This window comes from Cebus imitator, unplaced genomic scaffold (assembly GCF_001604975.1).
Source record: "Cebus imitator isolate Cc_AM_T3 unplaced genomic scaffold, Cebus_imitator-1.0 Scaffold296, whole genome shotgun sequence".
NCBI classification, from domain to species: Eukaryota; Metazoa; Chordata; class Mammalia; order Primates; family Cebidae; genus Cebus; species Cebus imitator.
This window is the reverse complement of record NW_016107611.1, coordinates 264,775-289,243: the sequence shown is the minus strand read 5'-3', so window position 1 is coordinate 289,243 and position 24,469 is coordinate 264,775. Positions and strand designations below refer to the sequence as shown.

The 24,469-nt window shown below is 51.3% G+C and overlaps 2 protein-coding genes across 4 annotated transcripts in view; both read left to right on the top strand.

The window, feature by feature from the left end:
* The window catches only part of CADM4 (cell adhesion molecule 4), a 17,481-nt gene extending 14,107 nt beyond the window's left edge, over positions 1-3,374 (top strand). For 2 of the 3 annotated variants that reach the window (XM_017502312.2, XM_037729168.1), the window contains exons 7-9: positions 326-498; positions 1,390-1,518; positions 2,310-3,374. In XM_017502312.2, coding sequence (XP_017357801.1) covers positions 326-498; positions 1,390-1,518; positions 2,310-2,419 — 412 coding nt within the window. In that variant the 3' untranslated portion in view covers positions 2,420-3,374. Of the gene's footprint in view, positions 1-325; positions 546-587; positions 785-1,389; positions 1,519-2,309 lie in introns of those variants that run through there. The other variant, XM_037729169.1, reaches the window with a different exon arrangement.
* A 2,060-nt stretch (positions 3,375-5,434) lies between these two features.
* Positions 5,435-18,311, top strand: ZNF428 (zinc finger protein 428). The gene is made up of 3 exons (XM_017502322.2): positions 5,435-6,017; positions 10,559-10,763; positions 17,432-18,311. The coding sequence occupies exons 2-3, from the start codon at positions 10,688-10,690 to the stop codon at positions 17,929-17,931; spliced, it is 576 nt and encodes a 191-aa protein (XP_017357811.1). The 5' UTR covers positions 5,435-6,017; positions 10,559-10,687; the 3' UTR covers positions 17,932-18,311.
* Positions 18,312-24,469: the final 6,158 nt, after the last annotated feature.

The window sequence follows — 24,469 nt, the reverse complement described above, 5'->3', positions numbered from 1 at the left end:
TTTTTTTTAATTGTAGTGACAGGGTCTCCCTAAGTTGCCCAGGCTGGTCTGGAACTGCTGGCCTCAAGCGACCCTCCTGCCTCAGCCTCCTAAAATGCTGTGATTGCAGGCATGAGCCACCATGATCAGCCTGGGCTAGAATTCCTGAGACCGTAGTGATGGTGGAAGTGGGCCCAGGACTGTTGGTTTTCCCGAAAGGAGAGACAGCAGGAAGCCTCTTATTTGGAGGTCCCTGTGGGGTGAGAGTTACATGTCTAGATTCCTGACAAGTCAGAATTGGGTGCTGGCACCTGAGTTCCTTTCACTATACTTTATCCCCACCCAGGCCAAACCAGATCCGCTGGAACCGCGGGAATGAGTCTTTGCCGGAGAGAGCGGAGGCCGTGGGAGAGACGCTCACGCTGCCGGGTCTGGTGTCCGCGGATAACGGCACCTACACTTGCGAGGCGTCCAATAAGCACGGCCATGCGAGGGCGCTCTATGTACTCGTGGTCTACGGTGAGGGCAGGCTGCGGCCGACTTGCGGTCCGGGATCAGGGCGCCAGGCGGTGGGGGTGGGGCGCCAGGCGGTGGGGGTGGAGCGCCAGGCGGTGGGGGTGGAGCTTGGGCAAAGATGCCGCGTAACTCAGGGGGTCCGTAGCCAACAGAGTTCTTGTCGTTTTGGGACAGACTGGCCAGCGGGGCACAAATTCGGGTTGGCCGCATTCTACTGCAGATAACCGAACCTGTCTGAGCCTTAGTTTACCCATCAGTAAAGTGGAAACAAATAATAGCATCTACGTCACAAGGCTGTTGTGAAGGTTATATGAGCTAAATATGTAAAGTGGTTGGAATGGCCTCTAGCACACAGCTGTTGTGTGTTTAGCTCTATGACGATGGGGCAGAAATTTTGGAAGTAGTCGGGCCCAGCACTTTAAATACTTGGAGCGTCTTAGACAAGGTGGGAAGGGACTTGGACCTGTTTCTTGGACTCTGTTTCAAAGTGGAGGAAGAAACTTGAGTCAAAAGAAAAGGGATGGCTGTGTGCTCACGCCTGTAATCCCAGCATTTTGGGAGGCTTAGGCCAGAGGATCGCTTGAGCCCAGGAGTTTGAGACCAGCCTGGGCCTCACAGCGAGACTTCTCCCCCCACCCCAACCCGTCTCTGCAGAAGTAAACAAGAAAAAGAAAAGGAAGATGCAACATGACTCAGGGAAGGGGTCGGGCAGTGTACAAACCAACAAGCATCTGGAAAAGGAAGGGACTATAAGGTGGCAGTAATTTTTGAGGGGCGTGGCACATAAAAGGGCACGGTTAGACCTGTGCAGAATGGCTTGAAAGCTTGGCAGGGATGGGGCCAGACTGGGACCGCCCTCTGATGACCTAGTCCTGCACCCTGTCCCTCTGGCAGATCCCGGTGCGGTGGTAGAAGCTCAGACGTCGGTTCCCTATGCCATTGTGGGCGGCATCCTGGCGCTGCTGGTGTTTCTGATCATATGTGTGCTAGTGGGCATGGTCTGGTGCTCGGTACGGCAGAAGGGTGAGTGGGGCGGGGCCTGGACTCAGCGGTTGGTTGATTGTGGGGATCGGATAGAGGCAGGGTGACGAGGGGGCGGAACCTAGGCTCTGGATTCCAAATCCTGCTGCCCCTGCGGCCAAGATTACAAAGGGGGCGGGGCTTTCGGCACATGACTCGAAAAAGGTTAGAATTTAGAAGCTGAATTCAGAGCATCAGTTTGTGGCTGGGCAACGCGGTGGTTCACGCCTGTAATCCCAGCACTTTAGGAGGCCAAGAGTTCGAGACCAGCGTGGGCACCATGGCGAAACCCCTTTTCTACTAAAAGTACAAAAAATTAGGAAAAAAACAGCATGGATTTGAATAAAACAATTTATCTTCCTAATTGCGAATTCGTTGGGAGCAGGGCAAGGGGATACCTCCAAAAGAAGGGATAATGCAGCCAGGCACGGTGGCTCACGCCTGTAATCTCAGCACTTTGGGAGGCCAAGGCAGGCGGATCACCTAAGGTCAGGAGTTCAAGACCAGCCTGGCCAACATGGTGAAACTCCGTCTAAAAAAAAAAAAAAAAAAAAGACAGAGAGAAGGGATAATGGTGGCACTTTCTGTGAGCTTTTGGAGTCCTCCTAATTCTGCTTTTACCCCTTTCTCTGCCACTGTTTACCTCTTTCTCTGCCTCTCCCTGTGTGTTCTGTTTCTCCCTCTTCCTTCGTCTGGCATCTGTCTTGTCTGTTTCCCGCTTCCCCTATATTTCTGTCCAACTCTTGGATCCTCAAATATGTCCCCCCTGCCCTGGGGATCTGTCACCTCCTCAGGTTCCTATTTGACCCACGAAGCCAGTGGCTTGGATGAACAGGGAGAAGCAAGAGAAGCCTTCCTCAACGGCAGCGATGGACACAAGAGGAAAGAGGAATTCTTCATCTGACCCTACCCCCACCCCAGGCCTAGGCCTGGGCCTGGGCTGGGGTCCCCTCCACTGCCAGCTGCAAGGAACCAGCAAAGACATTTACCAGAGTCTGGGATGGTGGGCTTCTCCCCCCACCACTAACACCTCAGACACTTGGGCAGGGATGGGGGTGTTGGATGCCTGGATCTCTGTAAGGGCCAGAAGTGAGAGCCCAGAGGTCTGGGTCCCCCAGGGGGCAAGGGCCAAAGGTCCAGATCCCCCAAGTCCAGGGAGGGCAGTAGGGACTGGGTTGGGAAAAGATAACTGGGGGAAGGCTAGGGCCCCTAGGCTACAAAACCAGGTCTTGTGGGGAGGGGGTCAGTTTCTGGGAAGGGTGGGGTGGGCAGGGAAGGGGAACACAGATTTCTTTGGGGGTCCTAGACCCCATGCCAGCCATTGTTAAGAGTTCCACAGAGCTCTGGGCACCTCTTTGCAAAGCCATGTTTGCACGGTGGGGGGATGGGTGGGGGGAGGGCATGGAAACAGGGATTCTGTGTCTTTGTGTCATAACTTTGATGGGGGCAGTGAGGGAGACAACCCCAACCCTTTTCTCCAAACCCCCTTCTCCAGGTTCCTGGACTCCCCTTCTCTCTACCTTCTCCCCCAACGTCTGTCCCATCCATATTTGTCTCTCCACCCACTCCTGGGGGGGCCTTCCCCATCTCTCCTCCAGGCCCCCCCGGGGAGGGGGAAAGGAATTTGGGGAGGATACATGGTCTCTATGGTTTTATATATAATATATTAAAAAATCAAAAATCTGTATGAAAATATCAGATTGCACCCCCCCTCCCCATTCCTGGCTTTTGCCCCCTTTGTTAAAAAAACAAAAACAAAAAACAAAAAACCACACACACATTTTGTATGGGGCAGGGAGGGAAATGGGGAGGGGATTTGGCAATCTCACTAACCACCATTAAACTGAGGAGAGAACAAGTGCCTGGGGTGGCCGTGTGTCTGTCCTGCTGTCAAGGGCTGTAGCATTGGGAGGGGAACTAAAGGAGAGGGGAGAGGGGAGTGTGATGGTTGCTAGTGGACAGTACCGGCCAGGAGAAGATCCTGACCTCATTGAGGGCACCTCGACCTCCCAAGAAACCTGGGTTTGGCCACTTATTCAGCCAAATAGTCATGGAGTCTCATCTCTTTGATAGCTACTGAGCTACCCCATCCCATGGCTCAGACCCTTACCCTGGCTTCCCCCTACCCCAGACATGAGGCTCCATGGGAACTCTCAATTAAAGTCAAGCTATCAAAACCTTCACCTAGCTCCCCATCACCTCTAGACCAAGTCATCCCAGGCCTCTCATTCATTCATGTACATTTTAGATGTATTATTCTAACTTTAGATTAAAAAATAACCTCTTATAATGTTCCAGGTGCTGCTCAAAGTTCTAGGTCCATGGTGAATAAAACAGGCAAATATTAGGTGTTAAGACAGCTCTGTACTAGTCTGAAATCTGATCCTGCTGTAAGCACTGAGAACCCAAAGTGAAAAAGGGCAACTCCATTCTTACCCTCATGAAGCTTACATGAGGAAAACACTCAAAGCAAGGAAGCAAACACAGTTCAGACTGTGATAAGAACTATTAATATAAATGCAGAGTATGGATATATGGTGTGCCACTGTCACTGTGGAAAACTTCAAACCCACAGGAGTAGACAGGACAATAAAGTCCCATGTACTCTTTTTTTTTTTTTTGAGACAGAGTCTCGATGGGTGGCCCGGGCTGGAGTGCAATGGCTCAATCTCGGCTCACTGCAACCTCTCCCTCTCCAGGGTTCAAGTGATACTTGTGCCTCAGCCTCCTGAGCAGCAAGAATTGCAAATGCCCGAAACCACCCTGGCTAATTTTTGTACCTTTAATAGAGGTGGTGTTTCACCATATTGCCCAGGCTGGTCTCAACCTCCTGACCTCAGGTGATCTGCCCGCCTCAGCCTCCCAAACTGCTGGGATTACAGGCGTGAGCAGACATGCCAGGCCCCCTGTACTCTTCATGCCAGTTACAACCAGCACCAACTCATCAATCCCAATTTATCCATAACCCTAGTCAAATGTGTAAGTGCTATTACAGAGAGATCAGGAAAAGCCTCTGAGATTGACATCTGTGCCAAGATATGAACGGTGAGCACAAGAGCGGGTATTTAGAGCTCAGAGGGAAAACCATTTTCAGGCGGAGGGAGTGGCAAGAGCAAAGGCCTGAGATGGTAAAGAGAGTTTGGGGCAAAGTGGAGCAGGAGAGGAGTGGAAGGAGGAGGAAGTGGGTGGGGTCAGAAAAATTAGCTGGCAGGACCAGGTGCATAGCCCCGGGGAGATGATAAAGATTTTGGATTTTTTTCTTAATGGGATCCCTTTGGGGAGTTTTAAGCTGGAATGTGACAAAGTCGCTTCCAGAAAGACTGGAATGTTGTCACAGTTGAACTCGAGAGTTAGTCTATAGGAGCAATTCCCCTCTCCAGCTGTGTTCTAGGCATACTAAGATGCTCTTTCTTCCTCAATCAAACCTGCCACCACCCAGGCTGGATTGCAGTGGCTCAATCTCGGCTCACTGCAACCTCTGCCTCTGGGGTTCAAGTGGTCCTCGTGCCTCAGTCTCCTAGTAGCAGGGATTACAGGCGCCTACCACCATCCCTGGCTACTTTTTGTACTTTTTTCATTATTTTTGGCCTCTGGGCCTTGGCGCTTGCTGTTGTTCACTCTGCCAGAATGATTGCCATTCTAGTTGGTTCCTACCGCCTGGAAGCCAGCCTTTCAAGAATCATAGGCAGGGGCAGGTGCCTCTTAGGCTCCTAAAGTCCCCCGTCTTCCTCACTCCAGGTCTGACCTTATGGTTAGTAGCTATCTAATTAGGTGTATATCTCCTTCCGCTGGGGCACCTTGAATACAGGCGCAGGGTGTGTCTCCTTCACTGCAGAAACCAAAGAGCCCGACAGCACATGGCCTGACACCTAGGAGATCAATAAACATTTGTCCTGGTTGGGAGGGGTCCTGGCCCTCGTGCCCTCTCTCAGTATGCAAACTGATGCCCAACGAAGTCAAGGCTACCCACTTCACATTAGTCCGCAGTCCCTGCGCGCATGCGCTTTGCTCTGTTGCCCCCGCCATATGCTAATCACTGCGCTCAGGAGTAAGGCCCCTCCGGGGAATATGCAAATCACTCCTTCCAGTGCGGGAGGCCTTTCATTGTCCCGCACTAGGATTATGCAAATAAGCAGGCCTCGGGCCCACGATCCAGTCCGAACTAGCACCCTCCACCCGCAGCGCATCCCATATTTTATAAGGCGCGTTCCTGCCCCACACACGCACGCGCGAACCCTTCAGCTTCTTTCTTGTTCCTTCGTGCCGCGGACTGTACCAAGTAAACCCAGGCAGTGAGGGGCAAAGCACAGCGCCCCCCGGGCGGGTCTCGTCGACGGTCCGACTCACACAGCCCCTCTTCCAACAGCGTTACAGGACTAGTCCAACTCGCCGCGCAAGCGCCCTAGGCTCTTCACGCGCTCTCCTACCCTATTTGCGGCGCAGGCGCAGAGGCTGGGCGTGCAGCCGCCGCCGCAGAGCCGGAGCGGGGGCCGCCGGCGCCGGTGAGTGTCCGGGACAGGGGTGCGCGGGGCATGCCGGGAAGCGGGCGCTACGGCCCCGCTGCATGATGGGAGCCACAACTCCCGTCACCGGGGAGCCTGCGGCGGTCTGGGACCGTCGTGACCCGAGGGCAAGACCCAGGCTTCCTTTTCTCCCCCAGCGCGGCTGTGCCGCCCTGGGGCATCCTGGGAGAACCGAGCGCTCCGCCTTGAAGCGCTGTGGGAGTCGGTCCGCTAGTCGTTGTAGGCCTGGTGCATCCTGGGAAGAAGTGTCCCAGATCCTTGTGGGAAACCGGTTTCTTTTATCCCACACCTGCCGCTGACCGTCCTAGAGGCTTGGAGCGTTTCCACACGGGGAGTCTGGGAAGGTGGTCGCTATAGGCCCAAGGCATCTTGGGAAGAACTGCCACAGGAATTGTGGGAACTGGCCCTTATTGTCCCGTAGTGGAAGGTTTTGCCGTGGTCTCATTGCCCGAGCATTGGTACGGGTGCCTATTGTTTTTACGCGGGGCATCTTGGGAATTGGCTGCTACAGGCTCAGGGCATTGTGGGATCTCCAGCACTGTTTGCCTTTCAGTTTGGCTGCCCTAGGCGTGGTAGGAGTGGGACTTGTGAACCAAGTGATGGCCCTACCTGACATCTGAAATATCTGGAAGAGGTCTTGTGTGATATGGGCTTGGAAAAGTGTAGGCTGATGGACACTGACTCTTGGTAACTTAATGGGACGACTTGATTGCTGCAGGCGTATGGTTGCCATATAAAATATACAATGCCTAAATTTGAATTTCAGATAAACAATTATATCCAAAAGATACAGCCTTTTAGAAAAGTACGGGCCGGGCGCGGTGGCTCAAGCCTGTAATCCCAGCACTTTGGGAGGCCGAGGCGGGTGGATCACGAGGTCAAGAGATCGAGACCATCCTGGTCAACATGGTGAAACCCCGTCTCTACTAAAAATACAAAAAATTAGCTGGGCATGGTGGCGCGTGCCTGTAATCCCAGCGACTCAGGAGGCTGGGGCAGGAGAATTGCCTGAACCCGGGAGGCAGAGGTTGCGGTGAGTCGAGATCTCGCCATTGCACTCCAGCCTGGGTAACAAGAGCGAAACTCCGTCTCAAAAAAAAAAAAAAGAAAAGAAAAGTACGTCCCAAGTATCACATGGAACATAGTTGTGGCCAGATAACGGCTCGCTCACTGCAACCTCCACCTCCTGGGTTCAAGCAGTTCTCCCGCCTCCGCTTCCCAAGTAGCTGGGACTACAGGGGCGCACCACCACACTCGGCTAATTTTTTGTTTTTTTTTTTTTTTTTTTTAGTAGAGATGGGGTTTCATCATGTTGGCCAGGCTGGTCTCGATCTTCTGAACTCGTGATCCACCCACCTCGGCCTCCCAAAGTGCTGGACTTGCGTGTGCCACCGCGCCCGGCCATGGAAGCCCCTTTGTTATAGAGAAGGAAACAGGCTAGAGAAGTTTAGTTATTTGCTTGGTGCTACACAGCTATAGACACTAGCTTGCCAATTTATACAGAACTAAGGATGATAGTCACAAACCCGTGCAGCCATACCAGTTGTTTAAATATTAAAATACTTCCAGATTGATTGGTGTATCACTGTTATACAAATACTCCCTGTCCCTAACTGCCACTTTGGAGGCTTGCTGTGGTGTTATATGTATAAATATATTGGTTTTCATCCACAGTTCCTGGCTCAACTCCCATAGCTTTTGTTACAGTCTCTTGTTATAATGTTGTGCGCCTTAGGCCTTAGGGGCAGGTCTCAAGAAACAGAATCTCTTTGACCTCCGGCTGCCCTCCTCTTCCTGCCCCAGGGCAGGACTCTTCTCTTCCCCACCTTCCTGTGGGTCCTAAGAGCTTTTCAGAGAAGGCCATGCATAATGCGGCTGTCTTAAAGCCTCCTTAAAAACCCAAGAGGAGGGGTCAGGTGCTGTGGCTCACGCCTGTAATCCTAGCACTTTGGGAGACCAAGGCAGGTGGATCATGAGCTCAACAGATGAGACCATCTGGCCAACATGGGTAAAACCCGGTCTCTACTAAAAACACAAAAATTCACTGTGGTGGCACACGCCTGTACTCCCAGCTAGTCGGGAGGCTGAGGCAAGAGAATCGCTTGAACCCAGCAAGTGGAGGTCGTAGTGAGCCGAGATCATGCCACTGCACTCCAGCCTGGCGACAGAATGAGACTCCGTCTCAGAAAAAAAAAAACCAAAACCCAAGAGGACTGGGTTTGGAGAGCTTCCGCGTAGCTGACCACATGGAGGTTCTTGTAGGATGGCACCCTAGGGACAGTGGGAAGCTCCCTGCCCCTTCTGTTATACCTTGCCCTACATGTCTCTTGATCTTTGTTCTTTGTAATACTCTCTAATAAGCAAGTATATCTAAGTAAGCATTTCCTTGAGTTCTCTGAGCAGCTCCAGCAAGTTTTTTGTTGGTTTGTTTTTGTTTCTGTTTTGTAAGAGGGCTCATCCAGGCTTGAATGCAGTGGTATGGTCCCAGCTCACTGCAGCCTTGGTCTCCCAGGCTCAAGTGATCCTCCCACCTCACCCTCCCAAGTAACTGGGACTATAAACACATGCTACCACACCCAGCTAATTTTTTATAATTTTTTTTTTTTTTTTTAAGAAACAGGGCTTGCCATGTTGCCCTGGCTGGTCTTGAACTCCTGAACTCGGGTGATCCTCCTGCCTCAGCCTCCCAAGGTGCTGGAATTACAGGCAGAAGTGACCTGGCCCGAGCTAACATTTTTATTTATTCATTTATTTTAAATGCCGGGTGTGGTGGCTCATGCCTGTAATCACAGCACTTTGGAAGCCGAAGCGGGCGGATCCCTTGAGCTCTAGGCAACATGGTAAAATGTTGTCTCTACCAAAATTACAAAAATTATCTGGCCTTGGGGACAGGTAACTGTAATCCCAGCTACTCGGGAGGCTGAGGCAGGAGGATCACTTGAGCTCAGGAGGCGGAGGATGCAGTGAGCTGAGATCATGCCGATCACACCACTGCACTCCAGCATGGGGGACAGAATGAGACTGTGTTTAAAAAAAAAAAGAGAGAGAAAGAAAAGAAACTCATGTTGTTATTGTGGTTGTTGTTGTTTGAGACAGGGCCCCACTCTGTCACCCAGGCTGGTGTGTGGCACAGTCTCAGCTGACTGCAACCTCCACTGCCCCTCCACCCCCAGCCGGGCTCACGCAGTCCTCCCACCTCAGCCTCCTGGAGTACCTGGGTGGAGGACTGTACTACTCCTCCTGGAGTACAGGTACGCACTACCCGGCCAGGCTATTTCTTTGTATTGTTAGTAGAAACCATATTGCCCGGGCTGGTCTCGAACTCCTGAGCTCAAGCGATACACTTGCCTCAGCCTCCTAAAATGCTAGGACTACAGGTGTGAGCCACCAAGCCCAGCTCCAGCTAATATTTTTAAACATTTTTCATAGAGACAGGGTCTCACTTTGTTGCCCAGGCTGGTCTTGAACTGGTTTCAGGCGATCCTACCTCAGGTGCTTGGATTACAGGTGTGAGCCACCACATTGGGTCTGTTCCAGCAAATTTAGAACCAAGAGGGTCATGGAACTCCAACTTGAAGCCAGTTGGTTAGATGTTCTAGAGGCCTGGACTTGTGACTGGGATCTGGGGTTGAGGGGCAGCATTGGGGACTGAGCCCTCAATCTGTGGCATCTGACACTCCAGGATAGCGTTGGAATTGAATTGGAGGGGACACCTAGCTGGTGTCTGCTGTGTAGTGTGGGGGGGAAAAGCCCCACACATTTGGTCACAGAATTCTTCTGTGTTGATGATTGTCGTAGTGGTAGTATGAGAGTAGAGGAAAAACACAGTTTTCGTTTTCCCAGAACAGTCCCTCAAACCCAGACCTCCCCATGGCCCAGCGGCTAAAGGATTAATGCCTGGCATCTGGCCCTGCTCCACTCTCAGTTCTGATTGGTGCCCACACCAGTTCCCACTGTTGAATATTTGGTATGTCACCTCTCCCTATCCCACTGAGTAAGAGCCAGAAGGCAGCCTTGTTGCCCACATGGTAAAATTAAGACCTAAAGAGTGGGGCTGGGTGTGGTGGCTCATGCCTGTAATCCCAGCACTTTGGAAGGCTGAGGCTTGTGGATCACTTGAGGTGAGGAGTTCAAGACCAGCCTGGTCAACATGGTGAAACCCCGTCTCTACTAAAAATGCAAAATTAGCCAGGCGCCGGGGCATGAGCCTCTAGTTCCAGCTACTCAGGAAGCGGAGGTAGGAGAATTGCTTGAGCCTGGGAGGTAGATGTTGCAGTGAGCTGAGATCTGCCACCGTACTCCTGCCTGGGTGACAGAGCAGGACTCCATCTCAGAAAAAAAAAAAAAAAAAAGACTTAGGGGCAGGGCTTGCAGTCAAGGCCCTGTAGACAGTCAGGGACAGAGCTGAGGTCCTCTGTGCCCCACCCCAGCAATGAGCACACAGTTGGGCTTGGGGTGGGGACAAGTGCTATGTAAAAATTTATTGAATCGTCACCAGCCTTTCTTTTCCCCCTATCCAGCATCCCTCTCTACCTGTCAACATCCTGTGTTAGAGAACTTGTGGCCAGAGGTGTGGTGTGGAGAGCTGGCCGGGGAGGGACGCTGCTCAGCTGCTGTTCTGCTCCTGTCTCCTGTCCCCTCCCCCGGCCATGACAGAGACCCGTGAGCCAGCTGAGACTGGGGGCTATGCCAGCTTGGAAGAAGATGATGAAGACCTTTCCCCAGGTAAGGTGACCTTAGAGGTGGTGGCGTTGGCTTGACTGTCATCCCGGCTTAGGATTTGGCCTCCACTGGGAAGTGTTGATGGGGAGTGGCAGCTTGTCTTGCTAGGGGTTCTATTCTGACTGGGACTCCTTGTCCTGCTAGGGGATCTCTTCCAGTCTGGACTTCCCGGGACTGTGGATTGACTGGGATCTCTCTCCTTGCTGGAGGTTCTAGATTGGCTATGATTTTCTTCTTTGCTAGGGGTTCTAGATCGGCTGTGAGCTTTCTCCTTGCTGTAGGCTCGTCTGTAACTACTCTTCTTATTGGGGCTTCTAGATTGGCTGCTCTCTGTCTCCTTGTGGGGGCTTCTAGATTGGCTGCAGTCTTTCTCCTTGTTGGGGCTTCCAGATTGGCTTTGATCTTTCTTCTTACTGTGGCTTCTATATCGGCAGCGATCTCTCTCCTTGCTGGGGCTTCTAGAATATCTGTGATCTCTCTCTTTGTTGGGGCTTCCAGATCGGCTGCACTTTCTCTCCTTGCTGGGGCTTCTAGAACGTCTGTGATCTCTCTCCTTGCTGGGGCTTCCAGATCGGCTGCTCTCTCTCTCCTTGCTGGGGCTTCTAGATTGTCTGTGCTCTCTTTCCTTGCTGGGGCTTCTAGATTGTCTGTGCCCTCTTTCCTTGCTGGGGCTTCCAGAACGGCTGTGATCTCTCTCCTTGCTGGGGCTTCTAGATTGTCTGCGCTCTCTCTCCTTGCTGGGGCTTCTAGAATGTCTGCGCTCTGTCTCCTTGCTGGGGCTTCTAGAACATCTGCACTCTCTCTCCTTGCTGGGGCTTCTAGATCGGCCACGCTCCCTCTCCTTGCTGGGGCTTCTAGATTGTCTGCGATCTCTCTCCTTGCTGGGGCTTCTAGACTGTCTGCGCTCTCTCTCTCTGCTGGGGCTTCTAGATTGTCTGTGTTCTCTCTCTTTGCTGGGGCTTCTAGATTGTCTATGTTCTCTCTCCTTGCTGGAGCTTCCAGATTGGCCACACTCCCTCTCCTTGCTGGGGCTTCTAGATTGACCGCGCTCTCTCTCCTTGCTGGGGCTTCTAAATTGTCTGTTCTCTCTTTCCTTGCTGGGGCTTCCAGAACAGCTGAGATCTTTATCCTTGCTGGGACTTCTAGATTGGCTGCGGTATCTCTCCTTGTTGGGGCTTCCAGATTGACTGTGATCCTTCTTCTCGCTGGGACTTCTAGATCGGCTACGATCTCTCTGCTTGTTGGGACTTCCAGATTGACTGTGATCTCTGTCCTTACTGGGGCTGCTAGATCCTCTGCGGTCTCTCTCTTTGCTGGAGCTTCTATACGGGCTATGACTTCTTTCCTTGCTGGGGGTTCTAGACCAGTTGTGACTTCTTCCTCTTCTGGGGGTTCTAGACTGGTTTTGACTTTTCCCCTTGCTGTGGGTTCTAGACTGGCTATGTCTTCCCTTCTGGCTCAGAATTCCCTTCCGGGTGCGACTTCTTGCCCTGCTATGATTTCTCTTCCAACTGTGACTTCTCACCCTGCTGTAGGTCCTCTTCTGACTGCGACTTCTTGACCTTCTGGGGCTTCTAGATTGGCTGTGACTTCGGGGCCTGCAGAGGGTGCTGGCCTGGTTATTCTTGACCCTGCTGAACACTTTAGTCAGGCTGTAACTCTTTTCCCTGCTGCGGGTGATCATCTGACTATAGCTGTTCGCCTTCCTTGATGACGATGGACATGGGCTCTCACTCTTCTTCTTGGAGGGAATTCCAGTTGGGCTGTGACTCTTGGCTCTACTGGGAGTTACAGCCAGCTTGGAACTCCTCCCCCTATCTGAGCTTCCTGGTGGGCTGTAACTCTTCTCCTTGCTCATATTTCTCGGCTGGCTGTCACTCCTTTCCCTGTTGCTGGTTCTAGGCCGGCCGTAACTCTTCCCCTGCCTCTGTTTTTGCTGGGAAGTGGGAGTTCTCACCCTGCTGGCCATGCCTGGTCTGGCACCATGAGTTCTGGCAGGAGTGCTGGCCCTGCTGGGTGACCTCTTGGAGCTGCGGCTTCCCCTTCTGCCAGGTGTCCTACCCCGGCTATGTGTGCCCTTCCGTTGATGGCATCTCACGCCGCTGGCCTTGCTGGCTTTGTTGGTCCTGGTGTCCGTGCTCACCCTGCTGGGTGTTCTTGCCTTGCTGCGGACTCGGGACCTGCTGCTGGACCGGTTAGAAGGGACTCTCTTTGTACTGGTTGATTTGGTGGACTTGGAACTGCTTGGGCTCATGACCGATGTCACTGGCTTGGTGGGCACTGAGGATCTGTTGGGCGTTGTTGATTTGGTGGTCTTTAGGGAGGCAGGAGGCGTGGGATCCGTGGTGGGTATGGAGGATCCCGTGCGTGCCGGGGGCATGCTGGGCTTTGAAGATTTCTTAGGTGAAGACATGGTGGACATGAAAGGGCTTGTGGTCCTGGAAGTCACGGTAGGCATGAAACACCTGGTAGCCATGGACGATGACCTGATTGCCTGTCATAGGCCAACTGTGTGATGTCACAGTGGGCATTGAAGACCCTGGAGGGTGAGTGGTATGAAGTCAGAGGTGGGAGGAGAGACGACAGGGATCCCAGCCTGAGGCTAGAGATACTTCCTCTGGTTTGCAGCCATTCAGCAAATGTCTTTTGAGGCTGACTCATGCTCAGCATTGCGGGGGACACAGAGATGGGACAGACCTAGGTCCTGCCTTCAAGGAGCCCACAGTCAATGGGTGGGGACGGGGTGGCTGCCCAGGTGGTAAAGGTGTGATAGAGAGCAATGCAGTGGCTGGGGAACCCATACGAGAGGGATACCGACGGCGTGGGGAGTCGGCGAGGCCTTCATAGAGGAAGTGACATGAGCTGGGTTTGAAAAGTTGCAGGAGTTTTGCCAGTAGAGAAGGAAAGGGTCAGGATGAGCATGGCGGCTCACACCTGTAATCCCAGCACTTTGGGAGGCGGAGGCAGGCAGATCACCTGAGGTCGGGAGTTCAAGACCAGCCTGGCCAACATGATAAAACCCTATCTCTACCAAAACTATAAAAATTAGCCAGATGTGGTGGTGCATGCTTGTAATCCCAGCTACTTGGGAGGCTGAGATGGAGGATGCAGTGAGCCAAGATCACACCACTGCACACCAAGCCTGGGTGACAGCAAGACTCTGTCTCAAAAAAAAAAAAAAAAAAAAGAAAAAAGAAAGGGTCACCCAGGCAGGGGTGAGGAGCAGAGGCTAAGGCCTTGGAGGGAGATCAGGGTCTTAGGGCCACTGTCATCCGCTGACCCGCATGTCCTCTGCTGGGAACCCCAAGATCATACCTGCCCTTGAGGAGTTCCCAGTCTGATAAGGGAGATACCCTGGGGCCCAGCTGACTACAGTTAGCTTCTAGGACAGTGACAGGGGAAAGTAGAGGGAGACCTGGCTGGAGGCTGGGGCATCAGGGTGGTGGCTTCCTAGAGGACGGAGTTTGTGCTGGGTCTTGAAGGATGAGTAGGGGGTCACCAGGTGGACAGTGGGGAACAGCCCAGGCCAAGGCCTCAGGAAACGATTCTTAAATGGCAGGAACTAGTAGGAGAGAACTGCAGGGACGGATGTTCAGAAGAAGACAGTTATAATGCGTTCCGGGCTGGTGACGCTCGGGACCCAGCAGGAGGGTGGTAGAAAAAGTGACTAGCTGCCTGGAATGAGGAGGCCTGGGACGGCCTCACCAAAGAGGAAGGCCTCCCACTGGGTTCTAAAGGATGGTGGGAAAAACTAGGTCAGGACATTCCCACCAGAGGGAACAGTGTGTGTGAGGCCTCCGAAGAGGTTTGTCAAATTCCACCCAGAGATACCCATGCCACAAATAGGTCCTAAGTACTTTCTTTGCACAAAGCAAGTGTTCTAGATGCTGAGGCCACAGCAGTGAACCAAACCAAGTCCCTGCTTTCTGGGACAGGCAGTAAACAAACACACAAGTAAATGTTGTATGCAGTGAGTCAGAAGATGGAGAAAAATTGGCCGGGTGCGGTGGCTAACACCTGTAATCCCAGCAGTTTGAAAGGCTGAGCTGGCTGGATCACATGAGGTCAGGAGTTTGAGACCAGCCTAACCAATGTGGTGAAACCCCATCTCTACTAGAAATACAGAAATTAGAGTCCGGGTGTGGAGGCTCACACCTGTAATCCCAGCACTTTGGGAGGCTGAGGCAAGCGGATCACAAGGTGAAGAGATCGAGACCATCCTGGCCAGCATGGTGAAACCCTGTCTCGACTAAAAATACAAAAATTGGCTGGGTGTGGTGGTGTGTGCCTGTAATCCCAGCTACTTGGGAGGCTGAGGCAGGAGAATCGCTTGAACCCAGGAGGTGGAGGTTGCAGTGAGCTGAGATTGCTTCACTGCACTCTAGCCGGGGTGACAGGGCAAGACTCTACCTCAAAAAATAAAAAAAGAAAAGAAAGAAATATCAGCTGGACATGGTGGTGTACGCCTATAATCCCAGCTACTTGGGAGGCTAAGGCAAAACTGCCTGAACCCAGGAGGCAGAGTTTTCAGTGAGCTGAGATCATGCCACTGAACTCCAGCCTGGGTGACTGAGCGAGACTCCGTCTCAAAAGAAGATGGAGAACAATCAAGCACAGTAAGGGGCATAGGGAGTGCTGGGGAGTGGTTTCTGTGGCCAGGGTGTCACTGAGAAGGTGACACTTGAACAGAGACATGGAGCGGAGAGTGACATCAGCAGAAAGGGCGGCAAAGGCCCTGAGGTAGGTGTGGGTCTGGGGTGTCAGGGAAGGTGAGAAGCCTTGTGGCCACTGTGATGACAGGAGCAAGGGTGGAGGACAGGCTGCAGTAGCAGGATCCTCTGGGCTCTGGGAGAAACTGAGGAATGGGGCTGGGATGGATACAAGGCAAGGCTTTTGGCAGGCTCCTGCCACAGAGGCCGAAGAATCTGGTACTTCCCTCACTGGTCACAGGACCCCGTCCCCAACCATTACTCTGTGTGTGCGCCCCCATAACGGCAGCTGATGTCACCCTCTTCTGTACATCAACTTTAAATTTTTCCCCTTGTTTTCTTTTGGAGACAGAGTCTTGCTTTGTTGCCAAGCTGGAATGCAGTGGCTCGATCTCGGTTCACTGCAACCTCCACCACCCAGGTTCAAGCAATTCTCCTATCTCAGCCTCCCGAGTAGCTGAGATTACAGGCGCCTGCCACCATGCCTGGCTAATTTTTGTGTTTTTAGTAGAGACAGGGTTTCACTACGTTGCCCAGGGTGGTCATGACTCCTGAACTCAGGCGATCCGCCCGCCTCAGCCTCCTAAAGTGCTGGGATTACAGGCCCTTTTCTTTAAAACTAAACTTGTCCTAGGCATGTCCTTGTTAACTGTGAAACATAACAGTTACCTATAAATAAATATTTTAACTCACCTAACTCTCTTTCTATATATATATATATCTCCATGGCCACATATATAAAAGTACGTGTGTGTGTGTGTGTGTGCTTGCGCATGCGTGCGTGTGTGTTTTAATTTGCAGAAATACCTTTTCAAATGTTTGTCTCCCTAAAATGATCTGGCAGCGTCTGCCATGGCCCAGGTTCAGCTTTTCCTGCCAGAGCTGTGTTAACCACAGGCGAGTCAGCTAGCCTCCCTGTGCCTCAGTTTCCACATTCATCAATTGTGCATAGTAACAGTACCACCCCCAAAGGGTTGTTGAGGGTTTAGTGAGTTAATGTATAAGAATTGGGCGCCGACAATAGCAAGGATGCTTTTGTTATTGCCGGTTTTTCACTACTCCTGCTTTGTCCTTCCTAAATGCCCCCATCCCACTTCCTTATGGAGGTTTTTATTTCTTTTTCAGTCAATACAAATTTTTTTTTCTTTTTATATCCCCTGGCCCAAGAAGGAGTCTTGCTTTGTCACCCAGGCTGGAGTGCAATGGCGTGATCTCGGCTCACTGCAACCCCCACCTCCTGGGTTAAAGCAATTCTCCTGCCTCAGACTCCCGAGTAGCTGGGGTTACAGACGCCCACCACCACACCCGGCTAATTTTCGTATTTTTATTAGAGACAAGGTTTCACCATGTTGGCCAGGCTGGTGTCAAACTCTTGACCTCGTGATCTGTCTTACCTCGGCCTCCCAAAGTGCTGGGATTATAGGCATGAGCCACCGTGCCCGGCCAAAAAAATTCTTTTTTAAGAGGTGAGGTCTCACTAAGTCATCCAGGCTGGAGTGCACTGGCACAATCATGGCTCAATGGAACCTCGAACTCCTGGGCTAAAGTGATTGTCTCATCTCAGCCTCCTGAGAAGCTGGTACTACAGGAAGTGTGTCACCAGGCCTGGCTGATTTTTAAATTTTTTGTAGAGATGCAGTCTTGCTTTATTGCCCAGGCTGGTCTTAAACTCCTGGCCTCAAGCAATCTTCCCAACTTGGCCACCCAAAAGTGCTGGGATTACAGGTGCCCAGTCCTGTCCCATGCAGCTCTTAACAAGAAATTCATTTGCCTGACACAAAGATAAGGGAATCTACTGGGTGCCATCCTTGTTCTATGCCATCTGTGGGGAAGGGAAGGGTGGTGCCCAAGCTACCCTTGCCATACTGTGGCAAGTCTGAATATAGGAGTTCAGGGAGAAGACAGCTGGGTCTAGCCCTCTTTCCTCTGATGCCACCGTTTCTTCCTATCTGTCCCCTCCAGGCCCTGAGCATTCCTCTGATTCAGAATATACTCTCTCGGAGCCGGACTCTGAAGAGGAAGAAGATGAGGAGGAGGAGGAAGAGGAGACCACTGACGATCCCGAATATGATCCTGGCTACAAGGTGAAGCAGCGCCTTGGCGGGGGCCGAGGTGGCCCATCCCGCCGGGCCCCCCGTGCAGCCCAGCCCCCGGGCCCCCCGGCCCAGCCCTGCCAGCTCTGTGGCCGCTCACCCCTTGGGGAGGCCCCACCGGGAACCCCACCTTGCCGGCTCTGCTGCCCTGCTGCAGCCCCCCAGGAAGCACCAGCCCCTGAAGGCAGGGCCCTTGGGGAGGAAGAGGAGGAACCACCTCGGGCTGGGGAGGGCCGACCTGCTGGGCGGGAGGAGGAGGAGGAAGAGGAGGAGGAGGGAACCTACCACTGTACGGAATGCGAGGATTCCTTCGATAACCTGGGGGAGCTGCACGGGCACTTCATGCTGCATGCCCGGGGTGAGGTGTAGGCAGAGCCCCCACGCAGGGAGCTTGGCAGAAGGGGTGGGGTGGGAGGAGGGGGCTGAGGAAATTGGGGTTGTGACAGTGGTCATGGGGGATGGGGTACTGCCGGTCTGTGTTGTCTTAGAAGTAGATGTGTGATGGCCAGAATAAAAGCCAAAATTCTGTGTGTGTTGGTTCGGTGTGTGTGTGTTGGTTCGTGTGTGTGTGTGTGTGTGTGTGTGTGTGTGTGTGTACATGTTCCCCCTGGGCTCCTTCTCAGGGAACCTCGGGGTCTTTTGGGAAAGATAACATTTACTACGTGCTTATATTCGATGAGGTTTCCATGTATTTACTCACAGACCCCATAATGTAAAGGCTCTAACAATAGAATTTTGTTTCTCACTCACATAATAGTGCTGGGTGAGTCATTTGGGGACCCAGGCCATCCCTTAAGCCTGTTGTTTCCCCCATGGTCCAGACTGGGTGGCCATGTCCTGGGTCCTGCTGGCAGAAGAGGACAGGGAGCCTGGTGAGGTGCACGTGTTGTCTTACGAGCCCTGGCCTGCCAGGGCCACACACTGCTTCCATTGATACGCCTTTGCTGAGAAATTAGATACGTGGCCACAGCTAACTGCAAAAAAAACCTGGGAGAAGCAGTCTAGCCAAGCGCCCAGAAAGCAGAAAACAGTTCATGGAGGACAGCGAGGGCTTTCTGCCACATCGCCTAGGAACTTCCACAAAGAGGACTTTAATTATAATCACAGCTACGCTTCCTCAGCGCTTCCTGGGTGTCTGGTGCCAGTCCAAGGGCTTTATATATATTGACTCATAGAAATGGTGCATCTAGGAACTTACAAAAATAGAACCTTAATGATAATTACAGCTGCCATTTTCCCAGCACTTACAGAGTGCTGCACTTAATTTGCATGAGATTATCAGCTTCTCAGAATAACCCTATGAGATAGGGATTGTGATCCATTAATTCATTTAACAAATATTTTTGAGTACTTTCTGTGTGCTAAGCATTGGGAATATACCAGTGAATAAAATAAAAATCCTTGTCCTCATGGAGCTTACATGGGAGTGGGGAGAGGCTGCTGGTAAAGACAGACATAAACGAGTAAGATACAGCATATGCTGGGTGCTGATAAATGCTGTGAGAACTGTAAAGAACTGAAAGGCCTGGCATGGCAGCTCACTCCTGAAACCCCAGCACTGAGGTGGGCGGATCACTTGAGCCCAGGAGTTCCAGACCAGCCTGGGCAGCATGCCAAAACTCCGTCTCTACAAAATACAAAAAATTAGCTGGGCTCATGATGGTGCACGGCTGTAGTCCCAGCTACTAGGGAGGCTTAGGTGGGAGGACTGCTTGAGCCTGAGAAGTTAAGGCTGCAGTGAGCCATGATCCTGCCACTGCACTCCAGCTTGGGCAACCGTGAGACCCTGTCTCAAAAAAAAGAAAAAGGACTGAAGGGAGGCCAGGCACAGTGGCTCATGCCTGTAATTCCAGCACTTCGGGAGGCTGAGGTGGGAAGATTCTTGAGGCCAGGAGTTGAAGACCAGCCTGGGCAACACGATGAGACCCCATCTACAAAAAAATTAAATTAGCTGGGCATGGTGGTGCATGCCTATGGTCCCTGCTATTCAAGAAGCTGAGGTAGGAGGATTGCTTGAGCCTCGGAGGTTGAGGCTGCAGTGAGCTGTGATTGTGCCACTGGACTCAGTGTACTCCAGCCTGGATGATGGCAAGAATTTATCCCAACAAAAAAAATTTTTAAAAGCACTGAAGGGAGATCTGTTCTGGAAGGTGGTTGCAATTTTAGAGCGTAGTCCTTCCTGGAAAGGTGACAGACCTGAAGCGGGTGGAGAGCCACGTACATCAATGGGGAAGAGCACTCCAGGCTGGAGGAGGCAGGAGCCTGCCTGGCGTGTCAAGGAGGCTAGAGCTGTGAGGATGAGGTCAAAGGGTAGCAGAGGACCAGCTCCTTACAGCCTTGCCAAAACTTGGGCTTGGGCTGTGAGATGGGAAGTACTAATTGATAATTCACAGAAGCTTGGCACCGAAGCTGCTTGGAAAATAGAAGCCTAATTATAATAATAGCTATCATTTACTGAGCATTTACTGGGCAACCAGCCCTGTTCTAAGGCACGTTACATGTGTTAACTCATAGAAGCTTGGAAACTAAGAACCTTCAAGAATAGAACCTGAATTACCGTAATGGCCATCATTAAGCCAGCGCTCATGGTGGACCAGGCCCTGAGCTCAGTGCTTTATGTGGACAATCACATCAGATCCTTACAAGTTAGGGACTGTTTTTGACTCATTCACCCAACAAGGATTTATTGAGCACCTATGAGATGGCAGGCACTGCTCTGGGAGTTGGGAATACAGCAGTGAACGCAATTAACAAAAACTCCCTGCCTTCGTGGAGGTTATAATGAGGAAGACAGTAATCATGTATTTAAGTTAAATATACAAAATATATGGAATGTAAGATAGTCATAAGTGCTATGGAGAAAAAGGAACAGGGTAGGAAGCTTGTGTGTGTTTGAAGGTTGCAATTTTAAGTAGGGTGGTCAGGGAAGGCTTCACTGAAGTGACATAGAGAAGAGACCTAGAGAGGGGCAGGAGTGGGCCTGTGGCTGTCTGTGGGGACAGTAAGTGCAATGGCCTGAGGTGGGAGTCCACTTGGGGTGTCTGGGAAGAGGACACAGGGCCACTGGGCTGGAACTGAGAAAGGCAGGGGAAGATAGGTAGAAGATGAGGTCAGAGAGCACCAGAGAACCAGCCCATAGGGGCCATATACTGACTCGCATTCTCTCCAAGTCTGAGTCCTCTTAATAATTGGAGTGCTCATAATGATACTTAGAGGCTACTTTTTTTTTTTTTTTTTCTGGCTGGGAATGAGAAAATAACTTTATTTGATTGTGGGGAGTGGGCCGATGTCCAGCCTGAGGCTACTTTTATGATCCTTTTATGACTGCTATGACAGGCCAGGCACAGTGACTCAATGCCTGTAATCCCAGCACTTTGGGAGGCCAAGGCAGGGGGATTGCCTGAGGTCAGGAGTTTAAGACCAGCCTGGCCAACATGGCAAAACCCCATCTCTACCAAAAATACAAAAACTTAGCCAGGTGTGGTGGCGTGTACCTGTTGTCCCAGCTACTTGGGAGGTGAATCACTCATACCTGGGAGGCAGATTTTGCAGTGAGCCGAGATCACACCACTGTACTCCATCCTGGGCGGTGGAGTGAGACTCTGTCCCAAAAAAAACCCAGCTACAACAGAGGCACAGAGAGGTTGAGTTACCTGCTAGAGGCCACACAGCCAGTAAGCAGCAGAGCCCTGGGTTTTACCCAGACAAATGGATGCAGGCCCATCCACTCTTAGCTGCTAAGCCACACACTAGAAATAACAGTCTAGCACCCACAGCCACCATTACATTACATTACGTTACATTACATTACAGAGTGTATCTGGTCTCTACAAAGCTATTGCCCAGTTACCACTGTCTCACATCTCTACACCCCACACCCTGCCTGCTTGGCCCAGAAAGGCTTTTTTTTTTTTTTAATGTTATTTGTTTTTAGATGCAGTCCCGCTCTATCGCCCAGACTTTAGTGCAGTGGTGTGATCTCGGCTCACTGCAGCCTCCGCCTCCCGAGTTCAAACAATTCTTGTGCCTCAGCCTCCTGAATAGCTGGGATCATGGTGCGTGCCATCACCCCCGCTAAATTTTGTGTTTTTTTGGTAGACATGGGTTTCATTATGTTGGTCTGGCTGGTCCCGAACTCCTAACGTCAAATGATCCTCCTTCCTCAGCCTCCCAAAGGGCTGGGATTACAGGCGTGAACCACCGTGCTTGGCCAGCATTTGCATCTTTGGCACCCGTTACAGGATTTCAAACCAAAGCATTTTTCAAAACCCACACTTCTCACCCCAGAATCTCCAAACTTGACATTGATCCACTCTGAACTGAGGCTTTCATAACCATTATAGCTTCACGTCATAGAACCTCAGAATCATCAGCAGAAATTCCGGGCTCATTAAAACAACAGTGTCTTAGTCCATTTGTGCGGCTGTAACAAAATACCTGAGACTGGGTAATTCATAAAGAACAAAGGTTTAATTCCCATGGTTCTGGAGACTGGGGAGTCCCAGGTCAGGGAACCAGCAGATTTGGTGTCTGATCTAATTTGGCCTGGAGTTCTAGATCACTAGAGGCCTAGAGTTCGTTTGAGATCAGCTTCTGCTTCCAAGTTGGTGCCTTCTTGCTGCGGCCTTACATAGTGGAAGGTGGCAAAAAGGGATGACCGCTGTGTCCTCAGATGGTAGGAGAGATGGAAGGGGAGAAGGCCTACCTACTTCCTTCGGGTCCTTTTGTAAGGGCACTTATCTTGTTAATGAGGGCAGAGCCCTCATGACTTAACCGTCTCCTAAAGGCCCCACATCTGAATACTATCATATGGAGTCTTAGATTCCCAACATATGAATATTAGGGGAACACATACATTCAACCACAGCACAAAGATAAGTGTGATCATGGGTTTTATTTCCTGGAGCAGCACCCCATCCCATCTTCTGCCTTTTTAGAAATAAGACAGGATTTCTAAGGACAAGTATAGAGAATTTCCATCCGTTGGCAAATATTCCTAAGGATCATGAGAGACACTAGGAATCAGGAGTTGGGTCATTCAGCCAGCACCCCTTCAGGATTTGGAACCAGGCCAGGCATTCCCCAAAGAGGATTTAACATAGGCAGTGGTTACACAGGTGTTAGGAGGCTGAAAGTCAGCCAGGCACGGTGGCTCACACCTGTAATCCTAGCACTTTGAGAGACCAAGGTGGGTGGATTGTTTGAGCCCAGGAGTTCAAGACCAGCCTGGACATGGTGAAACCCCATCTCTACAAAAACTTAGCCAGGCATGGTGGTGCACACCTGCAGTCACAGCTACAGGGAGGGAGGCCGAGGTGGGAGGATCATCTGAGCCTGAGAAGGTCAAGACTGCAGAGAACCTTGCTTGCCACTGCACTCTATCCTAGGTGACACAGTGAGACCCTGTCTCAAAAAAAAAGGCCAGGTGCAGTACAATCCCAGCACTTTGGGAGACCCAGGGCAGATCACTGGAGTCCTGGAGTTTGAGATCAGCCTGAGCAACATAGTGAAACCCTGTCTCTACTAAAAATATAAAAATTAGCTGGTTATAGTGGCGCACACCTGTAACCCCAGCTACTCAGGAGGCTGGGGTTGCAGAATTGCTTGAACCCGGGAGGCGGAGGCTTCACTGAGCCAAGATTGCGCCACTGCACTCCAGCCTGGGACACAGAGCAAGACTCAAAAAAATTTAAAAATAAGAGTGCACAGTTTACTGACATGATGGCATTGGTGGTGCAGGTCGGGCTGCAGGAGTCATGCTGACCCATTTTGAGATCTCCATTTGTTATTCTTATGTCTGGGGTTTAGTCTGCAGATAAAGATGTGGAAGTCATCAGTGATGCTATTTAGAGAATCTGTGATGTCTGGAGAGAACAGGAAGCCCGGGTGTACTTGGGCAGGTTGCTATCTCGGGAGAGCATGTGGGATTAGATCCTTAGGTTTGGGTTTAGGGGAACCACTGTGGGGGTAGTGTGAAACTTCTGAGCATTCACCAGGAGGCAGAGGAAATATCTGGCTTTTCATGAAGTTGGTATTTTGAAAAAAAGTGATGGTCTACTAACTCCAACCAGTCTCCCCATAAGTGACCCTAGCAAAGAGATCCAGGGTAGCCCTGCCCCAAAACACACACACACCGTCTACCTACTTACCTAGTAAAAGTGTTTCCCAGGATGGAAAGTCCTCCTTTTCCAGACTCAGAGTAGGCTGAATGTCTTATTACTTAGACCAGGAGTAGGCAAACTTCTGTAAAGGGCTAGATGTTAACTATTTTAAGTTTTGTAGGCCATAAGGATCTCTGTTGCAACTACTCATATTTGCTGTTCTTGGCAAAAGCAGTCATCAACAATACGTAAGTAGTGAGTAAAAAACTGTGTTCCAGTAAATGTTTTTTGAGACTGAGTCTCACTCGTTGCCCAGGCTGGTGTGCAGTGGCATGACCTTGGCTCACTGAAACCTCTGATTCCCGGGTTCAAGCAATTCTCCTGCCTCAGCCTCACGAGTAGCTGGGACCACAGGCATGTGCCACCACGCCTGGCTACAATAAAATTTTATTTGCAAAACCAGGTAGCAGGCTAGACTTGGCAATAGTTTGCAGACCCCTGTCTTGTTGCATGTGACAGAGACCCAAAATAATAGTGGCTTAAGTAGGATAGAAGTTTGTTTCTTAGATAGCAATATGAAAGTGGGCTGGTATGGTAGTTTACCACCAGAGACCCAGGCTCCTGCTATCTTGTTGCTCTGCCATCCCACGTGTTGCTCTTGTCCTTATGGTCTGAGATGGCTGGATACCATGTCTATATTACAGTTAGAAAGTTGGAAAAAGGGTATGTTCCTTTTTCTTTTTTAAATGGAGTCTTGCTGTGTCACCCAGGCTGAAGTTCAGTGGCACAATCTTGGGTTACTGCAA